This window comes from Dermacentor albipictus, chromosome 6 (assembly GCF_038994185.2).
Source record: "Dermacentor albipictus isolate Rhodes 1998 colony chromosome 6, USDA_Dalb.pri_finalv2, whole genome shotgun sequence".
Taxonomy (NCBI): domain Eukaryota; kingdom Metazoa; phylum Arthropoda; class Arachnida; order Ixodida; family Ixodidae; genus Dermacentor; species Dermacentor albipictus.
Genome location: NC_091826.1, coordinates 43,198,387 through 43,220,438, shown reverse-complemented (window position 1 = coordinate 43,220,438; position 22,052 = coordinate 43,198,387). Strand labels below are relative to the sequence as shown.

The 22,052-nt window shown below is 45.8% G+C and overlaps 1 protein-coding gene across 5 annotated transcripts in view; it reads left to right on the top strand.

Annotated features, from left to right (window-relative positions):
- The window catches only part of LOC135895752 (adhesion G protein-coupled receptor E1-like), a 513,515-nt gene that overhangs the window by 424,666 nt on the left and 66,797 nt on the right, over positions 1-22,052 (top strand). For all 5 annotated transcript variants that reach the window (XM_065423909.1, XM_065423907.2, XM_065423908.1 and 2 more), the window contains one exon: positions 8,674-8,900. Coding sequence is in view for 3 of the 5 variants with exons in the window: in XM_065423907.2 (XP_065279979.1) it covers positions 8,674-8,900 (227 nt within the window). In the remaining 2 variants the exon portion in view is untranslated. The remainder of the gene's footprint in view (positions 1-8,673; positions 8,901-22,052) is intronic.

The following is a 22,052-nucleotide window of genomic DNA, read 5'->3' as shown; positions in this document are numbered from 1 at the left end:
CCTCGACGAGAGAGTCGTGGTGTTAGTCTGTGCGTACTGTGCTGGGCACTCCCATAGCATATGCGAAAGCGTAGCCGGGTGAATTCCACAGCACCGGCAGTTGGGGGTAGTGTAGACGTCCGGAAATATAAGGTGGAGGCGGGCGGGTGAAGGGTACGTGTTTGTTTGTAGTAGACGCAGGGTGGTAGCCTGCGCCCGGCTGAACTTTGGGTGAGGCGGGGGGAAGATTCGGCGACTCAGGTAAAAGGCCTTAACAAGATCGTTATAAGTTGTCAGACTGTCCCTGGTGTCCAACTCATCTCCAGTGACTCCGGCGCGGTTGACTAGGCCTCGCGCAATGGAGTGGGTGACCTCGTTGAGATTGGGGAGGTGGGGGTGGACAGGGCCCGCATGGGCCGGGATCCATGTTAGGGAGATTATGCTGTCTTTAGAGTGTGGTGCCTGGCAGAGGATGCGAAGAGCTTGGGGGCAAATACGCCCTTTGCTGAAGTTAATAACGGCTGAGCGAGAGTCACACACTATGGTGTGACAGGTGGGATCTAAAGTGGCCAGGGCGATGGCTACTTCTTCAGCCGTCTCTGCAGTGGGGGTAGTGACGCTGCAGGCATGGTGTAGGGCTCCATCACGTGTGGCAACGGCCACAAATCGTGTGCCATGGGAGTATCGGGCTGCATCAACAAATGTGACGCCAGGTACGCTGGCAAGGGCTTTTATGATAGCTCCGGCCCGAGCTTGGCGCCGGGCCCTGTTATATTCAGGGTGCATATTCCTAGGGATAGGGTCTATGTAGATCCAGCTACGGATGTCGGTCGGGATCGGTTGTTTGGGGCCCTGTTGCTGATGGTAGGTGAAGCCAAGCGTGGACAGAATAAAGCGCCCCGTTTCAGTATGGGTGAGCCGTTCAAGCTGAGAACGTTGTTGGGCTTCAATGAGTTCGGAAAGGTTGTTGTGAACTCCCAGTTGGTTGAAGAGTTCAGTGCTGGTGCAATGTGGGAGACCAAGTGCTTGCTTGTAGACCCCTCGTATGAGGGTGTCGAGCTTGTTCTGCTCAGCCCGGTACCAGTTGAGGTACGCAGCAACGTAGGTGATGTGGCATATGACAAAGGATTGGACGAGTCGGAGAAGGCTTTCTTCTTTGAGTCCTCCTCGACGGTTAGATATACGTTTAAGAAGTCGTAGGGTGTTTTGAGATTGGGCACAGATCTTGTTGAGAGCCAAGGCGTTGGAGCCGTTGGTAGAGATGGTGAGACCAAGAACCCGGATACTAGGGACGTTTGGGATAGGACTGCCATCTTGAAGGCGTAGGGTGATGGCGTCACAGGGTCGGTGATCAGATTGGTGTTTGGGAGGGCGACCCCGCTGAATGGGCTTGTATAGCAGAAGCTCCGATTTAGCCGGCGAACAGCGCAGTCCAGTCCCTTGGAGATAGGCTTCAACCGTGTCAATCGCCGTTTGGAGGGCCGATTCCACTTGACCATCACTGCCTCGGTACGACCAGATGGTGATGTCGTCGGCGTAGATGGTATGGTTGATATTGTCGACTTGCTGTAGCTGCTTGGCAAGGCCAATCATGACTAAGTTAAAGAGCATGGGAGAGATAACGGAACCTTGCGGGGTGCCTTTGCTGCCAAGGGGAAGCTGGTCTGATCGTAAATCCCCGGCCGAGAGGGTAGCCGTGCGATTGGAGAGAAAGTCACGGATGTAATTGTAGGCTCGCTCTCCCAGCTGGAGGTTGGAGACCTGATCAAGGATAGCTGCATGGGAAATGTTATCAAAGGCTTGAGTGAGGTCGAGTCCGAGAATGGCTTTCATGTTACGAGAACGATCGTTGAGCACTTGATGTTTGAGCTGCAACATAGCGTCTTGAGTAGAAAGGTGAGGGCGAAATCCAATGATGGTGTGGGGATAGAGAGAGTTGTCCTCGAGGTGACTGTTGATGCGTGCTAAGAAGGCGTGTTCCATCACCTTGCCTACGCATGAAGTGAGGGAGATGGGCCTTAAGTTATTGAGGCTAGATGGTTTGCCAGGCTTTGGGATTAAGATAACGTTGGCAGTCTTCCAGGCGGCTGGAAGGGCACCACTGCGCCAGCAATCGTTGATGTAGTCAGTCAGATGGGACACGGACTCGTCATCGAGATTGCGAAGGCTTTTGTTAGTGACCCCGTCTGGCCCTGGAGCAGAACGACCGTTAAGCTTGCGTAGAGCGGCGTGTATTTCAGATACGCTGAAATCGGCGTCTAGTGTTGGGTTGGGTCTACCGATGTAATTGCTGTGTGGACTGACTTGTCCCCTGGAGATATATTTGGTGCAGAGGTAGTCAAGCACCTGTTGTGGACCTTGCTTTAGGGTCTCCGTATAAAGGAGCTTCTGCAGCCGATCCTGTTGGGTGGTGCGGGTGGTGGTATTATCAAGCAGATGTTTGAGGAGTTGCCACGAGGAAGGGCGATGAAGTTGTCCATCCACCGTGTTACACAGCTCAGTCCATTGTTGCCGGCTGAGGATTTGACAATGCTCCTCGATGGCTGTGTTCAGTTTCGAGATCTTGCTTCTGAGGCGACGGTTTAGGCGCTGCCCCTTCCATCGAGCTAGGATGGAGGCTTTAGCCTCCAGAAGATGGGCGAGGCGGCTATCCATGCGTTCAACTGAGGCATCTGTAGTTACCACCCGAGTGGCCGTTTGAACATCAGTGCGTAGAGCTTGCATCCAGGTGTTAATGTCGGTAATGCCTTCTGCTGAGGTAGAACCTATGCGTATTTTTCGAAAAACATCCCAGTCGGTAATGGTGAATTCTTTAGTGGGGGCAGGGGCGGCAGCGAGTTGGGGTAAAGAGAGAGCAAGGATATAATGGTCGCTGCCCAGGTCTTGCTGGGTATTGGTCCAGTGTGCATTGGTGATATGTTTGATGAAGGTGAGATCGGGGGTAGAGTCCCGGGTAGTGGAAGTACCTAGGCGTGTAGGAAAGGAGGGATCCGTGATGAGCGTAAGGCCTAAGTCGTGGTAATCTTGCCAGAGGTTGCGAGCTGCAGCTTCCGTGCGAACGTAGCCCCAGCCTGTATGGGCGAGGTTGAAATCACCGCCGATGACTAAAACTTTTTGCGAACGGAAGAAAAAAAATGTGGATTGTAAGAGCTTCAGAAATGTATGTACAGAAACATGCTCCCTTTAGATATCTAGTGGAATAAGCTAAGCCTCCAGATAAAGCCCATGGTAAGACACAATGCTTGGCAGACGAAGACAAAGACGCGCTGCTTGCGTTTTCGGACGTATTAGGGGCCTTAGCTTGTGAGCCGCACATACTGAAACATAAGACTACAGAATTCGGAAATGGGATAAATAGAAAGCTGATAAAGAATAGTCCAATTTTCCTTAGCATACCGACAGCACGTTCCTCTTCATCCTGCAATGTTTCTTGGTCCAGAACCGCTTTTTAATAGACACAGACCTAGGTTTCCTCAGAGATGTGGTCTTACATGTTATTAGTCCCATGCATTCGTAGCGCCTCCTCTCTCCAGAGAATGCCACTGCGATAATTGTCTTGCATAGCACGTGCCTCCAGGCCCTTGTGTTTCAAGGGATCTAAGGAGGCAGTAGTGCTCTAGCATTTCTTGTAATCTGGTATATTTTACCTATCGTATCATTCTCTTTAAATGCATCTAAATGTTCATAGTACAAGTCATACGTCATCGCCATAATTTTATTGTACAGATTTTACGCATTTTAGAGCGTATATTATAAGGACCCTTCACAGCCACGTTGCAACAACTTCACAGTAATCGTAATTACACTGCAAACTCATTACCACAGACATGGCGCTCTTTGGCCATACCTGGCCCTTGCGCCTTAAAACCCCATGCATCATCATCATCAGCCTCATCATCATCATCATCATCATCATCATCAAAGAATAGTCCAATATAGAAAGAAGATAGTGTTTCGGTCAATCATTTGCCCAGTCATTCGTAGGATAGCGCTTTTAAAGAGTTCGATTTACTTGGCTCATTGCTCACTTTGGAGACACCCGCGCTGTTTGCATTGGTGGGCTGATCCCGGAGACACTGCAGTGTCGGTGAATGTGCGCCACTGGAGATGTGTCACTAGGTATGTCGTCGTGCCCCTGGCTATATGCTATCGTTGGCATGCCGTCGTCCGCGTGACATCTTTGTTGCCAAGCCATCGCCATGATACAGTTGGCATCAAGCCATGCCATGCCATCTTGGTCGTCTAATTCTCGCCGATCTGTCATCGTTAGGTCATCGCCGGTATACACTGGTCGTCGTGCCGTCTTCTTCACACCGTCGCCATGATTCCTTTTTTTTTTTATTGAAATGAATATTAGGAGACGTTGGCGCCTTTATGGTGGCACCGGCTACTCCTTGACACTTGGCAAAGGAAACAAATTTGCGTATAAAGGGAGAATAGCGACACGAAATGTGGCACTCAGTAGAACACTGGATGAATAAAAAAATATACAGTCCAACAGTACGTGAGTCGCAAAGTTCTGTGCATTAGTTCAGTCCACGTATGCATATATAAAGTCAGATATTTCGAACAGCCATAACACGCAACACGTGTAATGCACTGAAAGTGCAGAACATAATTATACATATTGCGTAAAAGTGGCGATCACCGCATAAATCAATTACAAACCACGAACAACGTTTGTGTTACTCATTTAGCGCATTCGGATCATCTGATACCTAATATTTTCCAAAAATGTTGGTCTCCTCTAAAAACTTTTTCAGAGCAAGAAGCGCTCTTTCTTGAAGGCCCGCAGTTGGCCATGGGCCAAGTATCTTTTTTAGAGTGAATGGTCTTCTGTCCAGATTCCTTCTTCGTCATTCCGTGCTGACCACGCTCTCGTCTTTCCGTCGCGGTTACGCCGGCGTTATCGCGTCGTCTTCGTGTCACTGTGTCGTAGCCCCACAGTGAATCTCGTGCAGTCGTTGACTTGCGATCGTCGTGAGGCCGTCGTGCCTGTTACATTGTCGTCGTGCCAGTTTCGCTGTCCGATTCTCGTTGCACTATCGTTGTAAAGCCATCGTTGCGACGATATCGACGTCACACAATAGTCATCACGCCATGGACTTCGTACACTCGTCCCCATCGCGTTGTGTCCTCCAGTCACGCTGTCGCCGTTATACTGTCTTTCATATCATTTCAGAATCGTCCTCCCATTATCATGCCGTCGACGTCATAGCACTTTCGGCTGCGCCAGTGCATGCATACGGTAAATCGAAACTGTATATGTGCGCGCGCGGTGTTTTCCATTTTGGCATTACTGCCGCTTGTTAGTTTATAATAAATCGGGAGTAACTGATATCGACCAAGATGTGAACGTTTCTAAAGATTTCAAAAGCGCGCGTGAAGTTATGATTTAACTTGCGGCAAATGGGAAGTTCAGTTATCTCGTTTAGAACCCACCGCGGTAGCTTAGTGACAATGGCATTGCTCCGCTGACCACGAGGTCTCGGGTCCGATTACGGACAAGGCTGCCGCATTGCGATGGGGACAGAATGCGAAAAATCCTCGTGTACCTTGCGTTGGGAGGTTTGGGTTTTGCCGCGCCGGGGTCATGAGATCGTAAATTGAGCGGGGAAATTCCCGGCATTTGTTTAATGATTTTTTTTTAATCTCTGTGACAGCTATGCTAGACCTCGAGAAAGTGCACTGCAACTTCCTTGAGGGTTGTTCTTTGCGCTGTAGTGCGCGTATTTGCGGCATAGCAGCACCAGCTCCTCCTTGTATCCGAAGTACAGAACGTAAACCGACAGGTTCAACAAATGTCAGTACTTTTCTTGTATCTTTTGTTCCGCAATACTCCATCACACTGACACCGCAGGCAAGACACGGTAGACAGCTTTACCACATCGCACCGTCGTACTGCAGAAAAATAAGCTTCTCACGCACAGCCCTTTTTTCCTTCTTCCAGCTTTCTCGTTTGTGTTCATTTTTTTAATGTTTTGTTTACGCATTCACGCTGAACCAACAGGAAATGATTTTTTTTTTTTTGCGTGCGCAACAGTCTTGTCGCTTTTGGCCTGAGGATCTCTCCACACTCAACTACCGTAAAATTACGCATACAATATTTTTTTTCCTGCTTAGGAATAACAAGAAGCGTTGAATCGTATATCGATATAACACAACTAAGAGAAAGCGAGGGATGTTTCAGTAGCCCTATTTCACTCAGAGTGAGATCTTTCGGAACATTGACGTCTAAAGTCGACCGTAATATTTTTATGCATAAAACAGGTGTGGAAGTTACGCGGAGTGGAAAGAGGGTGAAATGTCGTGTATTTCCTTCAGCATATGCAACACTTATGTCACTTCACCCAGATGTGAGAACTTGTACGTTAACGAGAGCTTACCACCACAAACCGGTGGGCTTATAGAGGGCGCTTTAGGCGTGAGGTCGAAGATACGCATGATCAACTTTTAGTGCAGGCAGACTTTCATGATCGTTGTGGCCTGGTATGACCGGCCACATTTCTTTATTTAAATAATAATTATAATAAAATATTGAATTTTCTAACCATTTGCTTTCAGGCGAAGAAGTAGTTCCTCGAAGTTTATCATTTTAACGTGCTGCTAAATAAATGGTTGATTTATCACCACGTAAAGCGAGAATCACATCCACCTTATTGTAATAGGTATGGTGGATATAAAGCTAGGCAGTATACACAAAGAAGATTCGCATTGTACGCGGGAATCTACGGTACGTGTCCAGCGTTCTGAAGCGAGAAAATGATCAAGACTCCGTTTCTCCCAAGCAACACGTCCGTCTGCTTTTTTTTTTCCACGTCTGCTTCCACGGTTGTGTCTTCTGTCATGCGGTCTCCTATCTTTTTGGGCGTCTGCTGTCTTGTCTTCGTTTTATCCATTTTGCGTCGCTCTTGCTTACGTTGTCTGCGTTCTCTGTACTAATGTGTTTTGTTTTGTTTCTTCAATGTCTCGACTCATACAGACGTTGTCTCGTCTGCCTTTCCAGTTCTTTACATGTGCACATGTCCTACAACGCATTCTTTGATGGTCGTCTGCTTCATGCTCACGTCTCAGGGACTCCAGTGTTCTTATTTTGCCACGCCAATATTCTTTACAGTCTGAATTCGCAATAGGGAACATCGCCAATGTTGCTATACATTTGCCCACAGACCTTGTACTGGATGTTACTTCTCATCTTTTCATTCTGATTTTTTTCCTGGACTTGCTTCTAAGCGCGCATCCAGGTTGCTTTACTGTAAAAACAAAACAATGGTTGCGTATTGTTCAAATGTGGTTACTATTATTACTAATCCTGACAAGGTTGAGAACCGATAGGCCTATATTTGCGATTATATAATGACATATAAATAGGACAGCCAAACAATCAACATTAGTCAGCACAGTAAGCATAGCTGTGGAAACTGAGTAGTGACTGATTACGTTAAGTTACCTAGTTTTACATTCTTGCAACATATATTATTAGGCTTTCAGACCTGGAGTTTGAGCTGAAAACCAATATATGTATATAAAGAAGCTCATTCTCTCCCAAACAAAAAGGAAATTCCTTTCATTTTACATATTCCCGGCTTTACCGCCATTAATAATTTTGCCATTATTTCCTGTTTCAGGCGAATATTGTATATTCTTTGGAATGCCTATTCTTCCGTATCATTTATGGAAGCGACTTTTTTTGTCTGCTTTATAATTTGTAGGTATAACATCTTTTGTGTTTGGGGGATCAGGTGGTTTTATGCACAGTGAGAATGGTATTCTTTCATAAGCCACCGGGGGAAGGAATAGAGAAAGAAAAAGCACATGATAGCAGATCTCAAAGAATAAAATAAAACAATGACTTTCCCCTTTCCTGCTTTTCAAGTGTCTTTGTGTTGTCAAACTAAATAATATCATTAAATCGGGAGATGATCTTTTCTTTAGAGAAGTTCAAACACTGAGCTGCAGTTTGCCGCTCTGATATGTAAACCCACGTCTGAGGGTGCCTATATAGATTCAGTGCATATGTCACATAACACTCATCTTTCGCAAAAATCTTGTGGTCTTGTTTATTTGCGCTTGCAACAACTGAAATATAGAGTGATTTCGTAAAGATTCAAAGTCCTGAAAGAAGGCGTACAAACAGACTTAAGTACAGCACACGCACACACATAAAAAAGCACCACACGAATGCCTACCATCATCTGAAATGTTGCACAATGACGTAAAAGAGGGACGATGCATGCCTTATCTGCGCATGCCCGAGGGAAAGCAGCGTCATCCCATACATCGTGGACACGTGGAGGCACTCACAAAATACAGCTGCTTAGTCTAGCCAATTCTTTGTGCAAAGACAATCGAGAACTGACTTACGCATGCCTTACCGATAATAATCATGTGCCATTCCTCTACCACATGGCACACTTGTTCGCTCTTAAGTCAGGGCGGGCTGCAACGCGATCGCAAGCGTACTTCAAAATTTTACAGTTTGGTTGCGCTCAGACAGGAGAAACGAACACGTTCACCTTGTTCCCGAGCGGCAGTTCCAATTCTAAAATCTAAATCTAAGACTTCGTCTTAAGACAGAAGTTAAAACCTTTTCCCAATGAAAAGCGTTCGGTTGACTCGCACTTACACATCTTTATTTATATTTTTTAATCCTCACGTGTCTTTTGCCTTTTCTGCATGCTTGCGCATGCGCAGGTGTGCTGGTGTTCTGGTCTCCGTTCCACGACCCCCGGGTGCACGAGAACGCCCCGGCGGGTGTCCACGTGACCACGGTGCGCGCCCTGGACGAGTCGGCGCCGGGAAAGCCCGTGGCCTACAGCCTGCTGGATGTCAAGGACTCCAACCACTTCCACCTGAACCACCTGACGGGAAACCTGACCACGGCGCGACCCATAACCAGAAAGGCCGGCGACAAGTATGTGGTCAGTATACCGACGGCATTCCCGACTTCGTTCTCAGCGAATGTCTTATAGGTGTGGCATGGCATGGCAAGAACCTTATTTTAGTCCAGAGAAACTAGGGTACGAGGGCACAAGCCCCCAGGCTGAGTCGGTGGCTCCGCCCACGTAGGAACCGGTAGGCCAAAGGCTTTCCCGATGTCGTGAGCTCTCCGGACAGCCAGGAGTTGATCTTGGAGGACTTCGCTAGATATGCGCCGACTCCAGTCCTTCTCACTGTTGAGATCCGAAGCCCTTCGGTTGGAGCACAGCCAGAACATATTATCAAATAGACACGGAGTGTGTCCACAACTTTTACATTCCGCGGGAAAATCCTGGTCAATTTTGTTAAGCACAAAAGGTGTTGGATAAGATTTAGTTATTATCAAATAGACACGGAGTGTGTCCACAACTTTTACATTCCGCGGGAAAATCCTGGTCAATTTTGTTAAGCACAAAAGGTGTTGGATAAGATTTAGTTTGAATCATTCTTAATGTGACTGCCTGAGCTCGGTTGAGCTTCTGATGGGGGGGAGTAAAAGACCTCCCGCCGTCCCTATAGTGTGAGGTGATCTCGTGTGGATGCAGATTTTTTCGCACAAGACGAGGACGAAGAAGAGGCCGAGACACACGAACGCGGTGTGTCTCAATCTCTTCTTCGTCCTCGTCTTGTGCGCAAAATGCTGCATTCATGTCCTATCAACATGCCCATATAGTCGCCTTAGGTGGGAAGTTGAGCGCTGTATAAGTAGTTTGAAAAGTAAGGCTGGCTGCGTTACGCTATCTTTTGGAATATGTAAGCCTTGCACTGCCAGCAGTTGTTCAACAAACCCTGAGATGCCCAAACATAGTTTGCACGTCAAAGATATGTCAAACAACTTTTTCAACTTCATTAACAGCCGTGGAGAGCGCGTTTGTACAAAAAAAAGAAACTTCATGTCAGCGACAACCTCATTAGTAGAATATTAATTATTGGTAATTGGCTTTCTGCAGGAGCCACTTCCTAAACTTCCTCCAGCGTATCAAAGAACGCTATCTATAGTCTCTGCGCTAAGCTTCCCGTGCCTAACTTATAATTATGATGCACCAAACTCAGCGAAGTATAATATGATACATTCGGCATTGCAAGATAAAAATAAAGGTTACCTTACCAATAGGTTAGCCTGACTAAAGACTTGTCACAGGTCCTTAACTGACTCCATATTGCGCGTGATATGCACATACTTGCAACTTTCAGTCATCATCTTTCTATGTTATGTTGGTTTTAGCCTAAGTAATTTGAAACATATTTATTATTTATATATTTTCTATCTGTATTGTTAACTCGGCTAGTGCTTTTTTTTATCTACGATTCACTGAAGCTGTGCTCTTTAGGATCATACCTTCCGCAGTGCCGCAATTAATTTCACAGACGAATCTATTTGCCAGTAACTAGTAAACGGTGGCAAGGAACATTTTCGCTAGCTTGTCGAAAAATTGGGGAAAGATAGTAAAGTGGTAACATGAGATAGTTGAACAGAATGTGAGCATAAACCAGCCAATTAAACACGAGTGTGAAGCCACGTATGCGAAAACACAACAAGATGTCAGGTGTCAGGTTTACTGCACTCCAGTTGACATCCACGTAAAATGAAGCCTTCTTAGTGTGACTGGCTCATGAACCGTGCGTTTGTATAAATGAAGTGTGGTTTTCGAGTTATAAATACTAGTATTAAAGAGTAACATGTTATGAGAATTCATGATTTTATTCGCAGTGAATTAAAGATGGGCTCGATATCACACACGCATATTTGCATGCTGCACATCATGTACAGGGTGTTTCAACCAAGGATCTAAAGAAAGTGGTTAACCACAGCTCAATGACACCAAGGTGTGCCGTCATGTGGCGCTTCTTAGAGTATATATGTATTATGCTGAGCCTAATTAGTTCATTAACTAAGATCAATTATGCAAGAACTGTATTATTCTTGTTATATATATATATATATATATATATATATATATATATATATATATATATATATATATATATATATATATATATATATATATATATATATATATATATATATAAAGTAGAACACAGAATCACAGGATCCGACTGAGAAGCACCTGGGAAAAATAACAGGATTTTACTGACGTTTCGACCGGGGTCCGGCGTTTATCACGAGTGTATACAAACAAAGGATATATATATATATATCTATGTCATTCGTTTAAATTTTGAGTGGTGATCAATTGAAACGCGCCCACCGTCTGCAGGCGCTGGCTTGCGACCGGCGCATGCAACCGGGGTGTAATGGTTTCGTAATCGGGCTTCTGTGGTTGAGGTCCGGTGTACGAATTGTGCCATCGGACAATTCCATAAGTGGTTATTTAATTACCTATAACGACGTACTTTGTTGAAAATGGCTAGTGTGCAAAGTCACGAAGCTGGCTGAAATCGAAAGGACGAAGCTTAGGCAAATCTGTGTACCAACCTATATTTCCTAGTTGGCTGAGTCGCCTCGCTTGCATATTCCGTAGGAACCAGCGCCACTTTTACCCCTAGTAATTCTTCTGTACAGCACTATGCTTCAAATGCAAACTCTTAAACTACTACTTGGCTTAAGAGTTCCTAGATGGCGCCATCGTCCCGCTAAACGCGTTCGATGTTAGAGGCGAAATACAAGCCGAAAAAGTGCCTCGAACTTGCCAAGAAGTTCTGCTCTAGAAAGTCGCTGGTTCAACCATTTTAGCGGTTAGAGGTATTTCCTGAAAATATCACCGCAGAGAGTGAGATTCATTTATGTATATCACAATAAAAAACAATCAGCAAATAATATTCTTCGTCTAGGTCACGCTAACAATCAATCTATCTATCTATTTAACATGCCCAGCAACAACGCGAACGTCTGAGTGCTGCTTTTGGCACACGTGTACAGTAAAAAGAAAGAAGAGAACAAGTAACATAGAAGTAACATAAAAACACAAAAAAGTAGCAGTTTTGGCTTAAAGACAAGACATCGATTGCGACAGCAAATTAGCAGACATCTATACGAAGTAAGGTTAGTAGGTTTATCGGCCGTATAAACTCGTAAACATTCGCTTACTAAATAAATTACCAAGCATGGTGTCACGCGCGCACAAGTAAATGGGTACGCATCTCACTCGATGACCGCGCGCACTCGCTGTCAAAACGCTAGGATGAAAAAGCGGGGCAGCAGCAGCGAGCGAAGTGGCCTTCGTGCTGCCTCTCGCTTCCACGCGAAATAAGCGGCGAGAGCACAGCGCACACGAAGCTATCAGCACGCGCCGCACTCTCTCCAATGCATTGCGGATGGCTTTCAAAATAGGGCGCGCGCGGGAGCGCGCGGCCGTACGATCAGCAGCCGCCGCCGAAACAGAACTCCCCCTTCACTCCCCTCCTCCTCTTGGTGTCTTGCGCGCGACAGAAGACAGCGCGCATCCTCCCCGCGTTCCTCCGTTTTTGCGCGCGAGATTGAGTATCATCGTCGGCGACTCTTCGCGCGCTTTCACTGACGCAGAACAGTGCGCGCGGCGACGGCAGAAATGAGCCTGGAGTGTCCATATAGTTGTTGTCGCAGTAAAAGTGTGTGTAAGAGTACAAATACCGATACTACTAATAATATTAACTGTAATATTCATACCGTGTTCTATATTCTGTGAGCCAACTTCAGGGAACGCCAATACAAGCATATTTTATTGTGCCATGGCTCGAAACGAATCCTAGAGATTTCTATTACATGTTTTTTTTTTTGCGCCAGCTGACACCGTATCCTATAGCCTGCAAATTTCCCGCCCCATTCCATCGCAGCACCAAGTTCTCCATCGTTCTAGACTGCGCTCTGAAGCCATTCAGTAACTGTTACTTTCGGAACTCGTAGCTTTTGACGCATTTAATATGTGCTCCGCCTACGGGGGTTTACATGCTACAAAGTTGATCGCCGGCGTTCTGCAGCACCGCCAATTCCTCCTATGTCTTTTCAGTTTTTCCCTAGTTTTTAGGTGCACCAGTGCAAAAAATTCTTCGCTCTACCATATATCGTGGGCCTGCCAGAAAACAAATTCGGCACCAATAATATTAAACCCGAGTGCGGAGCAATGGGAAGGAATGCTCTCCAGCGACCGTCAGGACGTCCAACTAGGGCTGATCCGACGGGCCCAGCTGGCAGCGGCATCCAGCGGAGCCCTGGACTAGGGGCAGACGGCCATTGCCAAGAAGATGGAAGACACCATCTGACTGCGCGAAATTCATAGAAATTTCTAGAGCTAAATAAACGTTTTTTTCTCCTCCTCCTCCTCGACAACTTGAAGAACATTTCATGCAGTCATTGGTTGATCTTTTATTATTATGGAACGGAATGACTGGACTGGGCAACGTTACCTCGTAGCCTCTTAATTATTATTAGAGTTCGTCGCAAGAAAGAGATACAGAAAGCAAGGAGAGGAAAAGCCGGGAGGTGTACCAGAGTAACGTCCGATAATATTTCCTGCATCGGGAGTAAGGGAAAGGCGTTGTATAAATAACAACAGAGGGAAATTGCCAACAGTGCATGCAAATAAGAGGATGCACAAGCTATTACCCAGTTGAAAAACACAACAGGAAATTTTAACAGTCTGTCGTATTTTGGGACGTTGTTTCTGTAGTTCTGTTGTCTGTAGTTCTGTTGTCTGTAGTTCTGTTGTCTGTAGTTCTGTTGCCTGTAGTTCTGTTGCCTGTAGTTCTGTTGTCTGTAGTGTGACGTCCTGTAGTAGAAAGTTCTGTAGTTCTTGATCAATATTTAATTAAAAATTGACAGAGACGTCCGTAAGGTTATGTAAATATGTCAGTACAAAAAAGAAAAACATAAAAGTAAAAAAAAAATTTAAAAAAAAACGTCTTCGCCTAGGATTCGAACATGCGACCTCACGATTCCGAGTCCGGCATCTTACCACTGCACCACCACTGACATGCTTTTCAAGTGTACGTTTCGGCCATGTGAACAGTACGACGTGCTGATGCGCTGCTGTTTACATTTGCATTTTGAGAGCCAAGATCCGCTATCACTCCACCGCGTCAAGTGCCGCATCTCTAGAAGAGCAAGAGTGTTCGTACCATCGACAGGTACATCGTGCAGTGCTAGTACATCGATTTCGATGTACGATATCCATATTAAATAAGAAATTCAGAAATAGACAACGCGTTGACTTTTAGGGTTATTACTGCTAGTTTCGACAGTCGTCTCTCATTCTTTACACTTTTGAGCGCGCATATAATTCGTGTGTTCAATGCAAAATAGCTACATAAACATTCGTGGATGAGAGTTCTTTCTGACAGCATACTGGCTTCTCACGGCAGCGCTGTACCAGATTAATGAGACCCGAGCGAGACAGCTTTTCACGCAACTTCGTGGAACAACCGAAATCTTCTTTTCCGCTTCGCATAAGCTTGTGAAATATTCCTGGGAAATTAACTAATATGTCAGTGTAACAGCACATGTAAGTCCACAGGCTTGTGTGCCACATCTTACCAAAAAAAAATAGATACGCAGCCATTCCCGCAGATGGTATGATTTTGATCAGCGGCCGATTTTGAGGAGGCCGGTAGGGCGTTGCTGGTGCCGCGTCGTCACGGCACAATTATAACTATTCGCCACGTCGACTTTATTACCGGTGTCGGTGCCATCAGCATTGCCGGCTTCAGAGAAGCGCGATTGAATACCGCGCAAGAGAAAAGTACAGTGTACACCACCGATGCGAAAACATACAATTTTAAAGGACCGCGACGGAAAGCGCTTCTGTTGCGACTTCGGAACTCTTGGCCGTCGCGACCGAATGTTTCTGCTGCGACGTCAGAATTGGTGTCGTAACGTCGGAGTCGCTGTCAGGATATAAAGCTGTTGTTCCGACTTCAGAACTCTTGTTGTCGCGACAGAATGCTTCTGTTGCGAAATCAGAATTTCTCTCGTAATGTCAGAAATGTCTCCCAATTAAGAAATGTCAACAACTTCTGTCGTACAACAGAATTTCTGTAGTTGCGACAGGAATTCCTTTTGTCTTTTTCAACCGGGCACTACAGAAGCTTGTCGCATCACACAATTTCAGTGCACTTCTGCTGTCATCATTGGGTACATGTCGATAGGTTTCCGTTGTGGAACAGTTCTCTGTAGTACAACAGAAGTTTGTCCATTACTTCAGGAACACTTCTGTTATGACAACTGGGGGCCTGTTGCAATGATAGGCTTCTGTCGTACAACAACATTTTTCTGTAGTACAACAGAAGTTGGTCGCATTACTTCAGGAACACTTCTGTTGTGACAATTGGGGGCCTGTTGCCACAATAGGCTTCTGTAGTATTTGAACAGCTCTCTGTAGCACTACAGAAGTTTTTCGGGTTACTTCAGGAACATTTCTGTTGGGACAACAGGGTGCCTGTAGTGATGACAATTTTTTCTGTAGTACTACAAAAATCTGTTGTAGAGCTTCAGCTTTCTGTTGTAACAACAGACATACGACAGACTGTACTTCTGTAGTAGCAACAACAAATGTCTGTTGTACATCAGAAAAGTCTGTCGCTCCATCAGGAATCTGTAGTTACTACAGAAAAATCCTGTTGTACAACAGAAATTTCTGTAGTACTACAAAAATCTGTTGTAGAGCTTCAGCTTTCTGTTGTAACAACAGACATACGACAGACTGTACTTCTGTAGTAGCAACAACAAATGTCTGTTGTACATCAGAAAAGTCTGTCGCTCCATCAGGAATCTGTAGTTACTACAGAAAAATCCTGTTGTACAACAGAAATTTCTGTAGTACTGAACACAACCTCTGTTGTCATTTTCAACTGGGTATCAACGATCATTCAGGATGGTGCACATACAAAACCTGCACTAGTGCGCCAATAGCTTTTTGCGCCAGTGAGAGATGAAGCCATGCTCCGAGCATCTCTGAGGCAAAAAAGTGCCTCGAGTCCAGCCGGGTTAAGGTTTTTCGGCGAGAAAAAGGCGTTAGACAAGCAGGATTTTCACGACCGATAGCCTGGCGTGCGACCCCTGTGGGTGCGATAGAAACCTTTGAGTCGATGTTTCGTATATATCTGTCCTCGGAGTGGTGGTGGTGATAAACTTTATTGAAAGGGGGAAGGGTAAAGAGGGACGTGGCTGAGCGTTAGGGCTCAAGTAAGGCCCTGGGCCTGCTTGGCCTTTTCCGCCCAGTCCACCAGTTCCAATTGTCGGTCGACGTCCCCGGAACTGAGCCAGGCTGTCCAGTCAGTCTCGCTGCTGACGGGGGGATGAGAGAACGGGAGCGAGGTGCATTCCCACATTATGTGTGTGAGTGTTCCTGTTTCTGAACAGAGCCTACATTTGTCGCTTTCCCTGCCCCCTGTGATTTTGTTTATGTATTCCTCGGAGTTCCTTGCAAAGAACCTGCGATTTAACAATGACGTGAAACGAATTATCAATCGCGGATAAACTGTATGCACTCGCTGCAGCCAGAAGATTTTCTCCTTCACCTTATCCGTTGGACAATAAAGTTTATTCGATCTATACTTCTACAGTCCTTCGTATAAGCCGTAATACGTGCCCCATAACCATGTTGAACCAAAGTCTCTCAGGCGGTCGTTCTCACCGCGTCTATGCAGTGGAGACTGCGAGTCAACTTGCAGCAGTTTAGCTGTGAAATCAGAGCGGACACGGAGGTCTTAGGGCGTCAGGTGCTGCCGACAGGCGGCAATGGATTTCATATCTGCCACCATTAGCGGCCGATGGCCTCGAGTTCCAGCGTAGCGACTTGACGCGCAGGCGGCCCGAAAGCCTTTCGGGTAGATTATCGTTTTGCAACGCGTCGGAGACGTGTCATTTGGAGCGAGAGAGAGAAACGGTTAGTCCGATCGGTTGGAATCTAAGGATCGCGGTGTCGCGAGGCCGAATGAATCGAGGCCGAGTGTCGCGAGCAGTTTTAGAGATCGATCGGGCAGAAAAAATTACGCAGCCCAAGTTTTTTTTTTCCGAAGAACACTACAAGTGTGCTAGTGGGTGCTGCATGAGCACTAAACATTGCGATTACGAACAGTGTATATATAATTCGTTAAACTATACGCTGTTCTAGCTTGGAATGGCTTCAGATAGATAGATAGATAGATAGATAGATAGATAGATAGATAGATAGATAGATAGATAGATAGATAGATAGATAGATAGATAGATAGATAGATAGATAGATAGATAGATAGATAGATAGATAGATAGATAGATAGATAGATAGATAGATAGATAGATAGATAGATAGATAGATAGATAGATAGATAGATAGATAGATAGATAGATAGATAGATAGATTTTAATTGAGAGGTGATAATGTAAGGCTTGTCTGGAATAATCTTCGTCTGTTGGGCGAGAGCTGTTATATTGACCGCGATTACATAAATGATCACAAATGAACGCTGAATCATCTTTAATTTATCGCACATACAAAATAGGCTGCCGCAAATGAAACATTCTTTCCCCGAATCCCTACTATCTGTCTAAAGGTATATGCGCAAATGTGGTAAATAAATTGACGCTTAACCTAGAAAACAAGTTAGTTGGGAAGATGTCACACTTAACTGCCCTAAATTACGTGTGCTTCAGCCGCTTCATCGCACAAGCGACGCCCGAAGAAGTGTCACAGAAGCTGGCAGCGTGCTTTCTCTGCAACCGCTTGTCCAAATCGCGCAAGACATTTATGTGCTCACGATGATTGCTATGGGGACTGAAAGGCTAGGTCCAGGCCTTTTGCCTTGCAGTATACTAGCACGGAACTTTGTGCTAAAGGCAAACTGTAGTCAAGAAGGCTGTGGAGCGAGGAACCCTCTCGATGATGATGATGATGATAATGAAAAACTTTATTTATCCCTCTTTAAAGGGAAGGAGGCAATGGAATAATGGGTGGGGGGAGGAACTACTTGAAGCAGGCCTCCTCTATCGTCTCAGCCCACTCCAGGATGGCCTCCTGAAGATCGGGCCTGGAGCTGCGCAAGGCAGCCTCCCACTGCTCCTCAGTAGATATTAAATGCTTGAGGAAAGGGGGAAGGGGGTGCTTAGGGCACCCCCACATCATGTGGTTTAGGTCTGCTTTAGGAGAGACACAGAATTTGCAAGAGGGATAAAGGTAAATGGCGGGACGAATGTGGTGGAGGTGGTAAGGGGATGGAAAGGTGCGAGTCTGCAGCTGTCGCCACCGAAGTTCACACCTACGCGGGGATTTGCCCATGGGTGGCGGAAAGGTTAAGCGGTCTAATCGGTAGTGTGTACAGATGTCGTGGTAAGTAGTAAGTCGATCCCGCGCTGTAAACGGTGCCTCCTCTGTGGCGAGGTCCGACAAATCTGATGCCTGAGCCCGGACTGTAAATCCTCGGGCACTGGCATGAGGAACCTTGCATAACGGCATCTTCGGTGAGCGTGTTGGAACTTTGAGCTTTCAAGCTCTGGCTGTCACATACACCACTCTCATACACACGCCCTATACTGTATGCGTCTTTTTTTTTTCCGGCCGGTAACAGTGAATTCTGGAATGACTTGTCTCATGCATTCGCACGTAAGCAGTCTTGACATTAACAGACGGGATAAATTTGTCTTCCTTGCCCAGTGTTTTATGTATTGTTGCCGAAAATGCTAGTGTAAAACACCGGTGTTAAAGAGCCAGCAAAGGCCTACGTCAAGTTGTAGTATATTACTCACTTCTGCAATATAGAAGACGGCTACAATTATCTTGGCGCAATGCAAACTATTTACTCTTAACTGTGCAGATCGGTCTATAAGTCACAGCTTCACAACCGTAAATATGTAATAGTTTGACTTATCGACAAAAAGCGCCCGTAAGTGTGTAAATCGGTTTACAGTGCCGTAGGTTCGGTAAGCCAGAAAGTACGCGAAAAGGCAGGACAGGTGGCGACACCTCAGTGTAGTTCGCGCACTAACACTCCTTGTAGACGTGGATCTGAGAGCACATGCAAGCCTTAAGTTAAGATGTTCGCGGTAAAGTAGGGCTGCATTTTTATCCTACGTGAATACAAAGGACTCAACCTGTCGGGTTTTTCAGAATTCTATGTTGCGGCAGAACGACCTGTGCGCGAGAGCCTCTATTCAAATCCGTGACGTCACACTGACGTCGGGACACTATGGTTCCGGCGCGGCGCGACATTATATAGAGAAAAGCTTGACATTGATTTCCTCAAATGCCAGTGGAGGTTTTCGTGAGAATGAAGTGCAATTAGAGGTTTAAAGACTACTTTAGCAGTCTAAACATATTTTGCGTACTTAAGCGTCCCTTAAGGTACATTTACTCTCTTTGTTATCTTTAAATTTTTTTCCCTATGTTTCCATTTTATTATCAATGTGTCCTGATTTCCCCTCCTCAACTGTAACATAGCCAACCGGGCACGTCCTTGGTTAAGCTCCCTACCTTGGTTCGCTTCCCTACAAGAATACTTTTTTTTAATGGTCTGAGCGCTTTAAGAACTCCGGTTTTCTGCTTTAAACACCGCTTCATTTTCTATATCACAGAGCAGTGCGAATAACAGTAGCCACAGCAGACGCACGCATGCAAAATAAAGCAACACAAGGACTTGCACGAATGCGCGCGCGCAACCACAAACATCCGGGCACTTGCACGGGAAACGCCGTCAGAGAAATGTGGAGCAAAAATCAAAAGAAAGAAAGAAAGAAAGAAAGAAAGAAAGAAAGAAAGAAGGAAAGAAAGAAAGAAAGAAAGAAAGAAAGAAAGAAAGAAAGAAAGAAAGAAGGAAAGAAAGGAAGAAAGAAAGAAAGAAAGAACAAGAAGCAACTTCAGTTCACCTCTGCGTCCCAGTAGAGACGTCTCCCCCGGGCGGAGCTTGTCAAAAAAGTGAGCAATTATTCCGGGAGCGCGGTCGTCACTTAGCGTGCAGGGTTGGAGAGTGACTGCGTTTGATTCTCAAAGCAAACTTCAGGAGCGGAACTCGCGTAAAAGAAAAGAAAAAAAAAATTAACAGGAAAAGCGTTTTTCGGGCCTCAAGACTGAAAGCCGCGGCCCGGGCTTGGTACCCGACCGAGCGTTCTTCTCAACGTCCTCGCTTGCCAGCTCGTGTCAGCATTCCCTTTCGGTTCCTCCTGCGGAGTCCCTGTTTTGACGCTGTCAGCGCGAGGTCTGCACAATCCACGCCCTCCCCAAGGCGTTCTGTCTGCTCGCGACCGCTTTGCTTGGGGGAGGGAAGCGGGGAATTTAGACGTCTCGGTGACGTCGTCAGGAGGCGGGGCCTAGCCATAGCAACGCCCCCAGCTTATAGCGGCCTCCTGTCAGCAGCAGCAGCAGCAGCATGGGCGGTAGCGTGGCCGCAAACACGAGCACTGGAGGATGACGTGTAAACAGCCAAGGACGTCGGGCGACTGCGAATGCTGCGGAGGTCCCTATAAGGGCTGTCCCAGTTGAAGAAGACGCGAGGGAATGTCCCGAACTTAAGACGGAAGTTTCTGCAAGCTTTCCTTCTTCTCTTCCTTCATTTTTTTTTTTGCCATTATGACAGTTTTCTGCCGTCACGACAGCATCGCCTTGTCGTGAGACCGAGAACAAGCTAGCGCTACGCAAGGATCGACGTTGTCTTGACAGCAGGATGACATACCGTACGTCGGAAAGTTCTTCCAACTCTGCGGAAATTTATGCTGCGTCGACACCTGCAAGTGACGACATGCGAGAAGAAAACGCTGTCACTCGGATAACGAACTTCCTGAACAGGGATCCTTACCAACATACCTTGCGCTCATCAGTCTTAGTCAAAGACATTCAGTCGTGTTTTGTTCCTTGTGTGAAAGAAAATTTAATGATTTGTTTGCGAGAGACAAGCAGAACTGGTAGTGAACGTTGCCCGCTAGTACGAGGAAGCAGCCACTGTCGCTAAGCGGAATAGCTGCCGAGGAATTGCATTGCTTAGCAACGCATTGCACATAACGCTTCAAGTGAGAAATCAATTTTTGGCTAACTTCAGTAAATTGAGATTTTATTCATTTTGCCAGCGTAGGTTAACAAAACCAGGAGCCACTTGGTTAACCTCCCGGAATTTCCGCCTCTCTTCTGCGCTTTCTTCATTTAATTAATTAGGTTAGTAGGTTTAATCAATTAGCATTGAGACTTTCTAGCACTAAAAATAACCATAAAAGAAGAATTAATGTTTCCCAGGGTGCTCAGTATGAGTTACTATAGCTGGTGGCAGCAGTATACAAATATTTGGATAAAACCGTTGCTAAAAACAAATTAAGGTGCCTAGTATCAGGAAGTGGCTTATCATTGTAGGAGGAAGTAATATGTAAGTAAAAGCTCGCGCACAGTCTGGCAAGTATGTCCAGGTGTGGCGCAACACTCAAATACTCTACAGAGTATCATCTGTGAGGTTATTAGGAGTCTAACCTGAGCAATCTCACCCGCCTGTTAACTCAGGACAATAGTCTGCAGGATCTTATTTTCTTTTCTACACGCGTGTGTTATCTTTAGCTAACTCTTTATATATCGGCGCAAACGTAGTGGAATGCAAAATAAAATGTTAATAAGCAAGTTGAGTGCCGTAGAAGAATCAAACACAGCGCTGTCCTGTGTGTTCCCTTCAAGAAGTTGATTGCTCACTAGTCTATGTCAAGGGAAAAGGGAAGAATGAAAAGGGGCCATAGCGGTAATCCTGCAATGATCCTTGCTTTAAGGCGAAAAAAAAAGACGTTACTGCAGGACCCCAGGAACCTTGTCATCAATCATGCGATGACACATTCCATGGATGAACAATTCATTGTTCAAGCGATAACACATTAACATGGCATAGAGTGCCTGAGTATGAGATCCACCTGGACATTCCCACACGAGAGACTTCATTGCAGGAGAGACACCCGTGGTGCTCGTCCGGTTAGTTCTGCTAGTGGTATCTGAGACATGTTGCGCACAACGGGGACTTGCATGTGCTGGCCATCCCGTTAGAAACTCGATGAAACCTGAACAGCTTCTCCTAAACTTTATTATATAGAATAGTTTGAAAATAGCTTCTGCTTTTACGTCAAGTGCACTGCCACTAAGGTGCTGTGCTGTTCATGTGCACTTACAAGCACTTTAAAAACACTTTTACCGTAGTGATGAAACGAAGGGAAATTTCTGGAAGCG